Genomic DNA, 17,671 nt, shown 5'->3' on the forward strand with positions numbered 1-17,671 from the left:
CATAGTGCACTGGCATAGCTTCTCAAACTCTGCGCGCCATGCATCTCGAAGGGACTGGGGTACAAATTCTCTCAGGAACATCTCTGTAAACTGAACCCATGTAAGCGAAGCTGAATCGGCCGGGCTACCCAACTCATACGCCCGCCACCACTGATAAGCCGCTCCCATGAGCTGGAACGTAGTAAAAGAAACCCCACTTGTTTCCACAATACCCACAGTACGAAGAATGCTGTGACACTCCTCCAGAATACCATGGGCATCACCTGTCGCCAATCCACTAAAGGTAGGAGGGTGGTACTTCTTGTACCTCTCAAGTCTAAGTTGCTCTTCCTCAGATGCTGCTGCCCTAACCACGGGTTGAACTAGGACCACAGGTTGTGTCGCCATGACACCTGGAACCTGACCAACATGAACTCGTTGCTCTGGAGTGTGGGCGGCGGGAGTCTGAGCTCCTTCCCCGGTCTGTGAAATAACTGGTGCAACCGGAATCAACCCCGCCTGCGCCAATATACCAAACATGCTCAGGAATAATACTAAGGTCTCCTGAAGTCCGGGGGTTACAGCAGGCGCCTCCGGTACCTGCCCCCCAACTGGAACTACTGGTGGCTCCTCAACTGCTACTCTGGAAAGTGCCTTAGCTGCGGCACATGCTCCTCGTCGGCCTCTACCCCTAGCTACGTTTGCTCTGGGGGTAACGTCATCAACAACTGAAGCTCATGTCCTCACTATCTGTGAGAGAATGGAATGATAAAAGTTTAAACTTTGAGACCAATGAACTCGCACAATAGGAATGAAGGAAGTAAAACTGTCCTAATAGTTTTGTAGCCTCTCGAAGATAAGTACAGACATCTCCGTACCGATCCACATGACTATACTAAATTCGCTTATGACTCGTAGCACCTATGAACCTAGAGCTCTGATACCAACTTGTCACGATCCAATTTTTCCTCCGTTGGGTATCGTGATGGCACATAGTCTTGGGGACTAGGTAAGCCTAACATTTACTGAATAACAACAATAATTAAATAACATCTAACAATTTTTGAAATAGAAATCTCTATAAAATTTACAATTCCCAAAACCGGTAGTACAAGTCATAAGCTCTACAGAGTTTGCTATAATTTACTAAATACAACTGTTTGAAATAAGGTAAACAGTGTGAATACAAATCAGAAGGTGACTCCGAAGCCTACGAGCGCAGCATCAGGTTTACCCTGAGTCTCCACAGCAACAGTCCGCACAACTAGCTAATGATCAACTGACTTTGAAATACCTAGATCTACACAAAAATATGCAGATGTGTAGTATGAGTACACCACAACGGTACCCAACAAGTGTCAAGACTAACCTCAGTGGAGTAGTGATGAAGAACAGTTAAGACACCTATTGGACTAAATAACCTGAACAAGTATAAGTATAGGAACAACAGAGTATAGTTCTACATAAAGACTACGCGAAATGGCAAATAATACGGTAATTTCAGTAAGAAAGGAAAACGACAACTATCAGCGGAACACCATAGTAATGATATAGAAGAACGAACTGAAACACAACCTAAATCTGATGAACACAATTAAAAGAAGGGCATGTAGCAGGTAGATGAAAATAACCACTTACAAACCAGGTTTTAGTCAATAAACTCCACGAGGTACCGAACCTCATACTATTCATAACTCACGGGTACCAATACCTAAACCCTAACACTGGGCATCCTATGCCCTCATTACACTTCATAACCGCACTAACGACTCACGTGCCAACTAGTGCCATTCTCACATAGAAGGCAAGTAACAAGGGTGTGCATCTATACTCAGCAATATCAAGAAAATCTCTTAACCGATAAGAGTGCTCAACTATGTGTATGCTTGTACAAGTATCCTAACATGGTTCATGCTAGCTAATAAGTATAGGAAAGGAAATGGACAGCACGTAGAATATTTTCTCACAACTTTCCACAAGATAAAACTCACACAGGTAAGTGTACCACTACTCAAACATCAACAACAAAAATGCCCCCAGGCCATCACAAGTCATCACAGATCAATCCCTGACACATCCCACCTTATCTCGCAACGTGTGCAATAGTAAAATAAATGCCTGCCTTGTCTCGCCACACGTGCATCATAATGTTCCCACCTTGTCTCACCACATGCGCAACCCACATATATATATATCTCGCCTTGTCATGCCGCATGTGAAAATATCAATAGTAACAATAGCACGACAAAAACCTTGTACAAACCAATAACACTCGTACGACAGAAACCTCATACATCACAATAACAACAACCGCACGACAGAAACCTCCTGCATCACAACAACAAGTATAACAACAACAATGACAATAATACAAGGGTACAACAAATAAGTCAACTCAGAGATTCTAGAACTTAAAGAAACGGAGGAACTCATTCACAAGGAGTAGCCACAATCGGGGAATGCTAGTCGTAATAAGAATATCTCAACAAGAAAGGAAATACTATGTAACAATGGTCCACAATATACAGTTAGACAACGAGGAAGCTAACACAAGTCAAATAATTCCAAATAAGGACAAGTCAACCAAATATTGGATATCTAACTTCTTTTAAGGTTGGGAAATTAGGAAAGAGATACAAAATATTCAGCTAAGAAGAAGCAATGAAAAGGTAACCATAACCTCAATTAAGGCTAAACAATTACAGAAGAGATAGTAATAATTTCAATTAAAGATAAGCAGCTAGGGAAAGGATAACATGGCAATAGAAATGTAACAATTTTAGTTAAGGCACATATGAATCAAATAAGCAATAAGAGTGAATCATGAAGCAATTAATTCTAATTAAGTAGGTAGAGGTGAAACTAGTAATTAAGAAGCGTAATCATAACAAGAACAACTGCATATTCAGTGAATACAAGGGCCTAAGGACCCTAAAAGGCCAATTTTCTACAAATAAGTCCGCGCACGTACTCGTCACCTCGTGTACACGGACTACAGTTAGCATAGAAGACTCAAATCCTAAGGGGTAGTTCACCCACACGAAGTTAAACAAGATACTTAACTCAAAAAAGACAAACTAATACTCAAGAATGAACTTCTCGGTGAAATAGCCTCCGAACGGCTCAAATCTAATCAAAATAACTTCAAAGCACAAATAAAACTCATAAGAAACTATTCCGGATCATAAAGCTTCAATCTTTATCAAAATCTAAAAATCTAATCAAAAGTCGACTCCCGGGCCCGCACCTCGGAACCTGACAAATTTTACAAAACCCGAATACCCATTCCGATACGAGTTCAACCATACTAAATTTATCAAATTCCGATACCATTTCGTCCCTCAAATCATGATTTTTCAATTTGAAAGTTTTCTTCAAAAATCCCCATTTTCCTCAACTAAAAAAATAAATTAAATGATAAATTAAAGATAAAATCATAGAATATAATAAATTCTAGGTGAAGAATGTCACACCCCGTTTTGTTCGCGAAAAGCAAGCGAGCTTCGACATTGTGACAACTCCTTTTTAGGATGGGAAATAGAATGCTAAAGGAGAAGATTCGCCAACTAACAATTTTTAAGGTGCGTTAGGGCACCTATTATGCATATGACTATGTTTTACTAATCAACGTCACCAAAGATCGGGTAAGGGCTCAAGTTACCTCAAAGAGAAGGTGTTAGGCACTCCTCGAGGTCCACAACTGTGGGTCCCGATCGAACTTAAGATTATGTGGATTACGATTAAGCTAGGTGATCAAATAAACAAAAGGAATTCAGAAGTCAAAGAACTTTATTACAACATCAGATCTTACTGCGAGTATAGGGGTACAACTATTTAGATCTAATAGCAACATATAAAGAGGAGGGGGGTCCTAAGTTTTTTAGCCTAAAGGATCACCCCGTGCAACATAAATAATACTTCGTAACTCCCTCAAGATGGGATGTTACTCGCATTATTTAGCGGGCACAGACTATCATCTCCTGCTACCCGATTACTATGTTAAAGTTGTTACCTAAAGCAAACTAATTGAATTATAAGTCATACCTTATGCGTGCACTACCCATCCCATACCTATGGTCCAGGAGGGAATTGGACCTCTATTTAGGGTGGTTCTAGACTTAAACTTAGGATGCTAAAAAAGATAAAACTAGGCGACATACAAAATACATTGGACTTCAAATATGGCAATAAAGGGGCTCAAGTTTTCCTCCGCACTTAAGTAGTAAATGCACGCAAACACATATGCGAATTAGGAATCTGCAGAATCCTATAGACATGCTTTCTAGGCGATCAAATTATGCAAGTAATTTCGGATGCAGGATATAGCTTATAGACAGAATAATGCGGATATCATAAGTTAATTGTTGAGAGTTTTAAGTTACCAATCCTATATGTGCGATACCTAAGTGATCTACGCAATTGGGTACAACAGAATCTGCTAGGGAAAGAGTCCCAGAATTATTCGTAAGACGTGCATAAAGTAGTGTTTGAATGGTCTAGCATTAACCAATTATAATGAGCTATTATTTCCTATAGGCAGGATCTTTAATGCACAACACTTCAGAACTTGTTTTATTTATACTTAATCCTATAAACAAGATTTCTAATGATCAATGTGGTACAATAGCAAATGAAGTGGTCAAAATCCTATAGGCATGATTTCTAGTGAATAACTGAAGTGAATTGCAGGAAAATTCATTTGTTCCTATAGGCAGATTTCTAATGCGGTTGAAGGCAGTCTTGCAAATTGAAAAAGTACTCACTTCCTATAGGCATGCTGTCTATAAACACGTAGCAGTAGACATAGCATTTGAACTCATGTTTAATAGTAAACAAGTAATGTGTGTGTATGCTCCCCCAATGTCATGATCTCCACAATGCTCGTGTAATCGAACAACGCATATAGCAAACATATTACCAAGTCCTATAGGCACGTTATCTACCCATTTTGCATGTTAGTATTGGAATCTACCTCATTCCCTTTTACTAACACCCTAATCGTTTATACAAAGGTTATTATTACATACCCAAATAATAATAAAGTAGTAATATTACATGGCAATAGACAGGCCTATAACATGCCCAAATAGAATAACTAAATGCCCAATCTTACTGGGCCTTCAAAACTTCTGGCATAGCAGACTTAGGCCTTCAACAAAGAACCACACGATCACAGGTCCATATGGGAGTTTAGGCCCCTTCCAATGAGCCATAGCACCAAGTGTTGCACCACTTGGAACAACCAATATAGATATACAGTACATGACAGGGAAATAGAGTATTAGGGATAGTTTTGGAGGTTGAGAGAATGACTAGGACCAAGCCCTAGTGTGTCAGAGTTCACAAGGGCCTCAATTGGACCCCGAGCAGTGCTCACACTAGGGAGGTCGACAATAGAACCTAGATAGCCTTGTCTTTCAGTCGGCTAAGAATGAGAATTCAGAATAGCATGAGTAGAAAATAAGGAGAGTGGATAGTGATAGAGGGATATAAATTAAGTACTACACCAAGTTAAGCATACATAGTAACTAAGCAGCCCAATAGGTTCAGCAAGACAGCAAAGCACCTCATAGATAGTCTCATAATGAAAGAAATTGGGGAAGCAACAAGTTTGCAAGATATACATAGATTATCATTCTACCAATTGAGACCTAAGAGGTTCGTATTAAGCTAAGCATGCATCTTAGGGTCATACTAATCAGTATTTAGACATTGTGATAAACACCGGAAGAGGCAAGATATCAAATGAACAAAAACTGACTGGAAAACATATTAGCATGGAAGCAAGATCATAGTTGAGGCAAAATGGAATGTTTATCTTAAAATCCTAAGTGATGCTAAGGATCAAGATAGCAAGGAAAACATGTTTAGAGTAAACCTCAAAGCAGTGTTCCATATAGTTGTGGCTAGTACACAAAGAACAGTCAATCAGACACAAGACTCAGCACTAAATGATTCATTCAAAGTAAAGTGAGGTTTACATAGAGTTGTAGTAGTATGCAAATCAAGGTATGAAGAAATTCTATAACTAACAACATATAGTCACAACAGTCAGATTCAGATCAAAATAGGTATGCATTGAAACTCAAAACTGAAATATATTCAGATGCTAGAGGTACAGAACTGATTCCACAAGAAAATAAAGAACCAACATAGAAGTGCAGACCATAGTGAAGAACACATACCTGACTAACACAAACTAAGGACAAAGCAGAAACTATCTCATACATTCAACTATCATAGGATGACGAAAGAGTATTAAGCATTATCATAATAGTGCAATATCAGGGATTCACAACTAAATCATACTCATATAGTGCAAACACATATAGGCACGCAGAAAGAAAGAAATAACCCCAGATCTCCGATGCTGTAGAGTTCACAAGAGCCTCGAGAAAGGCTCCGAGAAGTGCTTGCACCGGAGGAGGTCGTTTAATGGCCTTGGCTTTCAGCCGGCCTAGAATTCAACAGTTTCACAAAATATTCGAGTGTAACAGAGTGAATGAGTAAGTCAAAGAGGAGAATTATGAGAATAATAGCAGTGATTAGGTGCTTCCCCCCGGTCTTCCCAAGGGATTTTAGGGGAGGGGATAATATAGTAGCAGATTTAACACATAAAATAGGGAAACACGGTAAATTAAACATAGAATAAGGAAAATATGGCATGCCAGAATCAATTAGAGTCAATTTAGGGCAAAATAATACATAGAATAGGAAGTTCAGTAAATTAAACGGAGAATAAGGAAAAATAACATGCAAATAACACTTACAACAACAACAACCCAGTATAATCCCACTAGTGGGGTCTGGGGAGGGTAGGTGTGCGCAGACCTTACCCCTACCCTGGGGTAGAGAGGCTGTTTCCGATAGACCATGGGCTCCCTCCCTCAAAGAACTCCCCACCTTGCTCTTGGGGTGACTCGAACTCACAACTTCTTGGTTGGAAGTGGAGGGTGCTTACCACTAGAGATTAAACAGAGAATAAGGAAAATATCGGTCAAACACGAGAAAGGGAAGAGTATCAATCGAAAATCAGTAAAGGAAAAAAAAAAGAAAGTCTCGAACCCTAGTTGGGATTGAGGACTTGAATCGAACCAATAATGCAAGAATCATTCAATATAACATGTATATAGATGAAAGATCATTTAGATCTTCACAGAATCAGAGTAAATCGGTCCCTTCTTGAGAGGTAGTTCTTTCCAAAGTAGGGCAAGAACTAAGTAACACCATAAACACGTGTATAATGATAGAGTATCACAAAATAGGTAAGTAGATCATGGATTGATTCCATGTTTTAGTCAGAATCGGAGAGGATTAAGGGTTACTGCGTCTAAGGTTTAATCAGAGAAGAAGAGAGATGAGAGAGGCAGAGAGAATAGGGGCGACGTCTCAGGGGAAATGGGGTTAGGGTTAATTAAAATGGGTTGGTTTATTAGGGGTCGTTAATCATGTGAGATCAACGGCCAAGATGAGAGAATGGGGTTGGGTGGGTTGTTTAAACGGGTATGGGTAGTGGGTTGCTAGGTATTTTAAAAGGGGTATTTTGGTTTTGGGCTTAGGGTAATTGGGCAAAGGTTTTGGTAGATTGGGCTAAGGTCTGGGTAGTATTGGGTCCGAAAAATAGGTAAAACATTAGGCTATTAATTAAATACCCCAAAATTTATCAAAATAATTTATGAAAAATGCTTAATAAATGAATGCAAATATTATTTATGCACTGAAATACTTAAAATAATAATTTTATATTATAAAAATATAAATTTGCTATTTTGACATAAATAATATAGAATAAAGAGCCTTTATGTATGAATATAGGCCATTATTATAAAATTAGATAAATAGCTTAAAATGATAATGTAATTACATGAAATGAAATAAAATATTTGAAACATATATTATATGTGCAAAAATAATAATTTTAGGTAACTAAGTCATCACAAAATAATTTAAAGGGATAATTACTAAATATTTATATAATTTAAATGCAAGAAAATTAATTTAAAGCTCTAAAAAATTATGAAAAATTATAGAAAATGCTTGTATATGTTTGTAAACTAAATATTGATGCAAATATGCTATTTTTAAAGTGTATATGTATTTTGGAAAATATGAGGGCAAAATTGGGTATCAACAACTGCTCTTCTTTACCCGGGAATAATGAAAGAGTTGTCGGGTAAAGAAAATGATGATCGATTTTGACTGAATGAGGTAATTTAAAAAATGGAGGCCGAACCCTGGTTCCTAAGTTGCCTACATATCCCTGGTGTTATGGGAATCAGACCGTGTGTAGTTCTGGATCCAACGATGAACTAAACCGAAAGAGTCGTGTAGGAATGGTCGTATGTTTTGAAAGGTTCCTTTGGGTAGGATAGTATCGGATGAATTTATGCGAAGTCATGAATGCAAATTTGAAACATTATGGATGTATCACTGAGCAAATATCTGAACGGTCGTAGAGTAAAAGGCGGGTAATTTGATAGCGGTTGGTTACGTTTAAAATAATTGCAGCATGTGAACGTTGATCGGAAACCAGAGCGAAGATTGCTCCCGTTAGGAGAACGGTTACTTCCTGGATTATCTGCAAAACTTAAAACACGATGCACGCAAGTATATATGGATTATTGCGAGAATTTAAACATGATGCAAATTCCCTTTAGACCATGAAAGTTGTCTTTGGACGGTGAGGATGATGTCCTTAGACCATGATGTCTTGGGCCATGAATCATGTGATAAGGGATTCACAGGCCATGAAATGATGTCCTTGGGCTATGAAAATAATGCCTTTAAACCATGACGCCTTTGAATAATGATGTGCAATACTGAGAGATCCTCAGGGCATGGAATGGTGTCTTCCAGCTATGAGGATGATGCCTTCGGACTATGACGCCTTTGGATAAAATGGCAATGTTTCAGCCCATGGAATGCAAAGACATGATGTTTGGTCATATGCAAAGATACGACAAGACAAAGCTTAGTCTTGGGTAAGGTGAGGGCAGCGCTTAGCCCTGGGTGAGTAGAGGATAGTGCCAGGTTTTAGATGGCGTAATGAAGATAGCATTTTAGTCTTGAGGAAAAGGCGGTGCTTAGCCTTATGCAAAAAGGGGAGGCAGGGCTTAGCCTCATGCAAATAGGAGACAATGCTTAGTTTTTTGCAAAGGAAGACAGTTCTTAGCCTAATGCAAGGAAAGGCAGTGCTTAGCCTCATGCAAAATAGGAGACAATTCTTAGTCTCATGCAGATAAGAGACAATGCTTAGTCTCGATGTAAAGGAAGGCAATGCTTAGCCTTATGCAATTAGGGAGGCATGGCTTAACCTCATGCAAAATAGGAGACAATGCTTAGTCTCATGCAAATAGGAGACAATGCTTAGTCTTTTGCAAAGGAAGGTAGTGTTTAGCCTCATGTAAGGAAAGACAGTGCTTAGCCTTATGCAATTAGGGAGGTAGGGCTTAGCCTCATGCAAGGAAGGTAGTGCTTAGCCTTATGCAATTAGGGAGGCAGGGCTTATCCTCATGCAAATTAGGAGACAATCTTTAGTCTCGATGTAAGGAAAGGCAACGCTTAGCCTTATGTAATTAGGGAGGCAGAGCTTAGCCTCACGCAAAGAAAACAATGAGTTGTAGTAGAGTGTTTCTTAGCTGGAGATGCTTGGGATAAATAATCTGCTATCTTGAAGGTAGTGACTTGATGTGTCTGGAGATATTATTGTCTTAATATGCCTGCATCCAAAGAAAAATTGTGAGTTTTGTAGGGGAAGGTTGGTTCGCGCTTTTGTCTTCTGCTTTGCATGTGTTTCTATCTTGAGATCCTGTTTGAGTCACCCTAGGTAACATCTGGCTGTTTACATGAGTGCATTTGATGAATGTAGTTATTTAAAATATAGTAGTATGCAATATCCACTAAGTTAGATGAACCAATGACCATGACATATTTTAGAGACATTGTGACTTCCTTGCTTTAGAATTTTGAGGGTCCTCCTAAAAATTCTGCCCCAGTTTAAAAGCAATTCTTTGATTGTTCTGCGTATGAAGAAATTGGCAGGATTTGCTTTAGAATTTTGAGGGTTTTCCTCAAAATTCTGCCCCAGTTTCTGACCATGGAAAAATTGAAGATTTTATTGAGATGTGACCGAACCCACAGGGCTTCCTACGTATCCCCTCTTAAACGGGAATTAGTTCAAGCATAGTTCAGTTACATCAGATGAAGAAATGTAAACACTCTAAATATAGTATTTCTTGACTGCGTCTGAGTTGATAGGTTTTGGCCAAACTTCTCCGTCCATCACTGCAAGTATGAGTGCTCCTCCTGTTAGTACTCTGTGAACCATGTAGGGCCCTTGCCAATTGGGTAAAAATTTTTCTTTGGCTTCATCTTGATGCGGGAAGATCCGCTTCAGCACCGGTTGCCCTGGCGTGAATTGTCTAGGCCTGACCCTTTTGTTCAAAGCTCTGGACATTCTGTTCTGGTAAAGTTGACCGTGACATACCACATTCATTCTTTTTCCGTCAATGAGAGCCAGTTGTTTATAGCGACTTTGTATCCATTCTGCATCACTGAGTTCATCCTCTTGCATAATTCGCAAAGAAGAAATTTCTACCTCGGCGGGAATGACGACTTCAGTGCCATAGACCAGCAAATAAGAAGTTGCCCCAGTTGATGTGCAAACCATGGTACGATATCCAAGTAGGGCAAATGGTAACTTCTCGTACCATTGTTTGTGATTATCTACCATCTTCCTTAATATCTTCTTGATTTTCTTATTGGCGGCTTCCACAACTCCTTTTATTTGTGGCATGTATGCTGTGGAATTCTTATGCTTGATCTTGAAGGTTTCACACATGGATTTCATCAAATCACTAATAAGGTTGGCGGCGTTGTCGGGTGATGATTGATTCCGGTACCCCAAATCGACAGACAATACGATCCCTAACGAAGTCCGCTACAACCTTCTTAGTTACAGTCTTGTAAGATGCGGCTTTAACCCATTTTGTGAAATAATCTATGGCCACTAGAATGAACCGGTGCCCATTTGAAGCGGCAGATTCGATTAGACCGATGACATCCATCCCCCGAGCAGAGAAAGGCTAAGGTGCACTTGTTGTATTGAGTTCATTGGTTGGCACTCGTATCATATCAGTATGTACTTGGCATTGCTGACACTTTTGGACATACCTGATGCAGTATGTTTCCATAGTCATCCAAAAATATTCTGCTCTTAATATCTTCTTAGCTAAGACGAACCCATTCATGCGTGGTCCGCAAGTTCCGGCATATATCTCTTCAAGCAATTTGGATGCTTCCTTGGCGTCGACACACCGTAATAACCCCAGATCTGGAGTCCTTCTATACATAATTTCTCCATTTTGGAAGAAGTGGTTAGATAATCTTCGGAATGTGCATTTCTGAGTATGATTTGCGTGCTCCAGATATTCTTCTTTTGCCAAGTATTCTTTGATGTCATGAAACTACTGATTCCCATCAGTTTCTTCTTCAACATGAGCACAATAAGCTAGCTGATTATGGATCCCTACTGGAATAGGATCGATGAAATTCTTGTCTGGGTGTTGTATCATGGAAGATAGAGTGTCCAATGCATCAACGAACTCATTTTGAATTCTCGGAACATGTTTAAACTCTATCTTTGTGAATCTCTTCCTCAATTCTTGCACATAGTACAGATATGGCAATATTTTGGTATTCTTTGTAGCCCATTCTCCTAGAACCTAGTATACCAAAAGGTCTGAGCCACCAATTACCAACAATTCCTGAATGTTCATGTCAATGGCCAACTTGATCCCCAAGATGCAAGCCTCATATTCTGCCATATTATTGGTACATGAAAATCTAAGTTTTACGGATACCGGATAGTGTTGACCCAACTCTGATATCAAAACTGCTCCAATACCTACTCCTTTGAAGTTTGCAGCTCTATCCAAGAACATTCTCCAACCTTCATAAGTTTCAGTGATATCTTCTCCTACGAATGATACCTCTTAATCGGGAAAATACGTTTTCAGTGGTTCGTATTCTCCATCCACAGGATTTTCTACCAAATGATCCACCAACGCTTGTCCCTTGACCGCTTTCTGAGTTACATAGATGATGTAAAACTCACTCAGTAGTATCTGTCATTTTGCCAACTTTTTCGTAAGCATGGGTTTCTGGAAGATGTATTTCAACGGGTCCATTCTTGATATGAGATATGTGGTATAAGCACAGAAGTAGTGCCTCAAATTTTGAGCTATCCACGTCAAAGCACAGCAGGTCCATTCTAGCAAAGAATACCGTGCTTCGTAGGGTGTGAACTTCTTACTCAAATAGTATATGGCCTGTTCTTTTCTTCCCATCTCATCGTGTTGTCCTAAGACACAACCAAAAGCCCCATCCAGTGTAGATAAATAGAGTCGCAGAGGTCTCTCAGGTTCTAGTGGGACCAGAACAGGTGATTTGGATAAATATTCCTTGATCTTGTCAAAGGCTTTCTAGCATTCTTCAGTCCAATTTGTTGCAGCGTCTTTCTTCAACATTTTGAAAATCGGTTCACAGATCACAGTTGATTGTGCTATGAAATGACTGATGTAATTGAGACGCCCTAAGAAACTCATCACATCTTTCTTGTTCTTCGGAGGTGGCAAATCTTGGATAGACTTGACCTTTGACGGGTCTAGCTCAATTTCTCGGCGGCTGACGATAAACCCTAATAGCTTTCCTGCAGGGATTCCGAAGGCATATTTTGCGGGATTCAGTTTCAGGTTGTACCTTCGAAGTCGAGCAACAAATTTCCTCAAATCTGCTATATGATTTGTGCTTCTCTTGGATTTGATGATGACGTCATCCACGTACACCTCTATCTCCTTGTGTATCATGTAGTGGAAAATGGTTGTCATGGCCCTCATATAGATGGCTCCAGCATTCTTTAGGCCAAAGGCATCATTTTGTAACAATATACTCCCCATGGTGTAATAAAGGCTGTCTTTTCGGCATACTTTTCATCCATCCAGATCTGATGATATCCCGCGAAGCAATCCAGAAAGGATTGAAGTTCATGCTTGGCACAATTGTCAATCAGTATGTGTATATTGGGCAAATGGAAATCATCTTTGGGACTTGCTCTGTTTAAATCCCGATAGTCGACACACACTCTGACCTTCCTATCCTTCTTTGGAACCGACACAATGTTAGCCAACCAAGTCGGGTATTCAACCACTCTGAGAACCTTGGCTTTGATCTGTTTGGTGACTTCCTCCTTTATTTTCAGACTCATATCTGGTTTGAACTTTCTGAGCTTTTGCTTTACAGGCGGACACATAGGGTTGGTAGGTAGTTTATGAGCCACTATAGACATGCTCAAACCGGTCATATCATCATAGGACCATGCAAATATATCCTCATACTCCTTCAAGAACCGGATGTACTCTTCCTTCTCTAACGATGATAAGTGAATGCTTACACGCATTTCCTTGACTATTTCGGAGTCTCCCAAATTAACTGTTTCGGTCTCATCCAAATTGAATTTACGCTTGTTTTTAAAATTTTCCACTTCTCTGACAATTTCCTCAGGTATTACATCCTCTTCCATATCCTCTGAATCACTATCCTTATGTTGTGTTGTCTCATTACGTGTCACAGTCGTAGATTCATCGGGATAGGTAATAATAATGTTGTAGAGAAACAAAATGTAAAGAATAATAATAAATACTAAAAATAACTATGCATTAGATAAATCTTGAAAATGTCAAACAAGTACGGCTCAATGACTCGAGCAATTATTTCAAAACAAAATATGCTTAAAACAAAATACTGAAAATGTATTAGATGCTCATAAAATTGCTTTCAAAATAAATGATGCTAATTGCCAGGCTACCCAGGAACTCGACGGGGCCTTGATGGTGCGGCAATCCAGTTCTTGAGAACAACTCCCTCTCCACGGTCTGAATAATAATGCCTTCCTCCTCCTCCTCCTCCTCAACTATCGCACTGTAATCCATGTCTTCATCATCCAGAAACAGATTTCTTATGCCAGCTAGAACTTCATCTTCTTATGGACTTCCACATCATGTCAGCTTGATGAAATGACTGGCTCAAATGTGGTATTGGTTACTATAGAGGGTAATAAGGACCACACCATGGTGGCGACCAATTTTGATACTCGTGCCAGGTGTGTTCATACCCAAGCCCAAAAGTTGTGCAGTGACGCTTTAGCTGTATTGGTTTGGTGATCCCCTGGAGATTCTTACCAAGACCCTTGCCAGGTTCATACCCTATCCATGCTAATATGCCTTATATCTTACTGCTCCACCATTTGTCCTTTTCAATTATGTTGACGCGCTCGATGCGATGGTATGTTTCTCCACCCAACTTCCTTCTATTCTCGATGACCGGAACAATTTGATTGGTGTAAATGGGATTACTTCCATCCCCATGGATGATCACTTCCTGATGGTTCCACTCAAACTTCACGACCTGATGTAGAGTAGAAGCTACGGCCCCAGCGGCATATATCCAAGGTCGTCCCAAGAATAGGTTGTAGGTAGCAGATATGTCCAACACTTGAAACTCAATATCAAACCAGGTTGGGCCCATATATAGGCTGAGGTTGGTCTCCCCAATTGTGGCCCTTTGAGACCCATCAAATGCTTTTACATTCATACTCCCTGCTTGTATCTCGTGCAGACCTTTTCCTAACCTTTTCAAAGTAGTTAGTGGACAGATGTTGAGACTCGAACCCCCATCTATCAGGACCTTGGCAATGAATTTGTCCTCAAACTGCATGGTGATATGTAGTGCTCTGTTGTGACTTAGTCCTTCCGGTGGCAGCTCATCTTCATGAAAAGTGATCTTGTTGATTTCTAACACTTGCCCTATCATGTTGGCCATCTCTCCACTGGTGATGTTTTTTGGTACATAAGCTTCATTCAACACCTTCATCAAGGCACTCTTATGTGCCTCAGAGTTTTGCAGCAGTGATAAAATGGATATTTGAGCAGGGGTTTTGTTCAGATGATCAACCACAGAATATTCTCCTGCCTGCACCTTTCTCCAAAGGTCCTCTGGTCCAGTCTCAATGAAAGGCGATTTAGATGCCGCTTCTTTACTCATTCCTCCCAAATGCTCGGGTGTATAAATCCTACCAGTTCTGGTCATGCCTTGCGCTGCACTTGTTTCTTCCATTTTTGCCTTTCCTTTCCTTCTTACTTCCAGAACAAAATACCATGGTATAACATTAGACTTATAAGACGGCGTAGGTGCTACCATCACGGTGAAGGGCGTTGTTACTTCAACCTCAAACGGAGTTGGTGCAGCTACCTCAACTTCAATTGGTGCCTGAGCCTGTACCATGATATGTGTGAGAGTGACTGGAGATGTTTCAGAATTATCCACTTCTCGAATGAGTCCAATTGACCCCTCGGAGTCCCATTCTTCATCGATCTCTATCACGTTTACCCCTCCACCCCTGTGATCTGGGAGAATATTGTTACGGGCATTGGGTGCAGCCTTCTTTGCCTGTATGACTTTGGTGTTAATTAATGTCTTAATCTTATCCTTCAAAGTACGACACTCATCAATAATATGACCTTTCATGCTTGAGTGATTAGCACGTGTCTTATTTGGGTTAATCCACTGGGAAGAGTTTTCCATAGCAACATCGGGAATGGGAGTGATATAAGCGGCAACCTTCAGTCTCTCGTACAGCTGGTCTATAGGTTCAACAATTGGGGTGTATTGTCTGGGTGGTCTGCGGTCGAAACTTGGTCTAGGTTTTTGGTAGTTTTGGCGGGCTGGTGGTGAGTGGTAGTATGTTGGTTGGGTGTTATAGGTATGGTAAGTGACGGTAGGTTGTTGGTATCTGGGAGGTGAAGGCTGATATGTGGGTGGAGGTGTTTGGTATGTAAGAGGAGACTTTGGATCTTGGGCTACCATCACCGTACCTACTTCTTTCTTCTTGGAGATACCTCCTGACTGTAAGGCTTTATTTGTGGCTTGGAGTGCTTCAAAATTTGTCACCATTCCGATTTTGATCCCTTCTTCTATTCTTTCTCCCAATTTGATGATGTCAGAAAATTTATGGTTTTCAATAACCATCAGTCTTTCGTAGTATTGCGGATCTTGAGCTCTGACGAAGAACCAATTCATTTATTCTTCTTCCAGTACTGGCCTTATTTTTGCAGCTTCAGACCTCAATCGAGTAGCATACTCATGGAAAGTTTCCGTTGGCCTCTTCTTGAGATTCTAAATGTAGAAAACATCTAGTATGATTTTTGTGTTAAACTTGAACCGATCCATGAAATATGATGCCATGCTCACCCAATTAACCCATTTCTTTGGGTTCTGACTGATGTACCAAGACAGGGCATCTCCGCTGAGAATCCTCATGAACAACTTCATGTGGATTCTTTCATCCTTGCCAACTCATACAAGCTTGTCACAATATGTTCTCAAGTGCACCTTCGGATCACCAGTTCCGTCGAACATTTCGAACTTAGGAGGTTTGAAACCCTCTGGCAGTTCTACATCTGGCTGAGTACACAAATCTTCATAATTCAAACCCGTAATGCATTTTCCTTCTTCGACACTTTGAACTCTGCCAGTAAGTTTCTTGAGTTCCTCCGCCATGTTCTTGATGAGCAGGTCCTTCTCGGTGGATTCGGGTATGTATAGGGTCTGTTATGGGGTATGGGGTATGGGGTATGGGGTAAGGTTTCCACATATATGGGATTACTTTGGTAGACTCCGGGAATCTGGGCATAATGGTGGTCATTGGTTGAGTTTTGCGGGTTAGGAGTAGGCTATGGTGCATTCTGAGGGGTGTGGTATATGGTTGTTTGCGTGTATTGAGTTGGGTGGTGATGGTGTTGTTGAGGAGTAGGTACCGGTTGAGGTTTGTGGTTCTGAGGAGGTGTGGCGTATTGATGTGGTGCGGGAGGATTTTGTGTGTTTTGGGGAGGTACCAGGTTTTGGGCGTTTGTGTTTTATTGGTTAAGGTCGGGGACGTTTAAGGTGAGGGAAAGGTTTGCCAAGTTTCGGACCTGCTCAAGTTCCCCTTGTAGCTCCAATATTTTCTATTCCAGACGTAGGACCAATTCATTCTGTGCTGGAGTATTCCGACCATCCGAGGTTTCAACATTCTCTGCATTGTCCTTTCTGATACCGCTTAAATCGTCCATTTTTTCTTTCCCTTTGAATCTGCCTTCAGGATCACTTGGTGGAGGAGGAGGTGGAGGACCTCTGGATCTAGTGTGATATACGGATGATGCCAGTATGCACGAACCAACCTTTGGGGAATGGGAATAAAGAAAAGAAAAACATAAAAGGTAAGCAAGTCAGTAAGGGATATTGAGAGGATGTTTGCGATATTGAACATGTGTTGCAGAATCAGTAAATAAATTTGAATCCTAATTTGGGGGACCTCGTTATGCCCGAGGTAAGCCTAAGCGACACATAGACTTGGATAAAATTGATGCCAATAACTATGTCATTTCATTAATGCAAAAATGAATCAGATCCATACTAAAACGACAATATTAAGAAAATTACTACTACATTTGCTTTATTACAATTGAAATCTAAAACTAAGCTAAAAAGTAGTAAAGAACACCATTTCCTAATCTATTTGGCCCCAGAGGGACCTTCTCCATGCTTGGCCTTCTTGGATCCATCAATCAAGTTCCCCAGGTCGTGCATGTCCAATAGT

The 17,671-nt window shown here is 40.3% G+C and overlaps 1 protein-coding gene across 1 annotated transcript; it reads right to left on the reverse strand.

Moving 5' to 3' along the window:
• Positions 1–10,198: 10,198 nt before the first annotated feature.
• On the reverse strand, positions 10,199–10,648 carry LOC138902941 (uncharacterized). The gene has a single exon (XM_070190844.1). The coding sequence runs from the start codon at positions 10,646–10,648 to the stop codon at positions 10,199–10,201; it is 450 nt and encodes a 149-aa protein (XP_070046945.1).
• Positions 10,649–17,671: the final 7,023 nt, after the last annotated feature.

This window comes from Nicotiana tomentosiformis, chromosome 12 (genome assembly GCF_000390325.3).
Source record: "Nicotiana tomentosiformis chromosome 12, ASM39032v3, whole genome shotgun sequence".
NCBI classification, from domain to species: domain Eukaryota; kingdom Viridiplantae; phylum Streptophyta; class Magnoliopsida; order Solanales; family Solanaceae; genus Nicotiana; species Nicotiana tomentosiformis.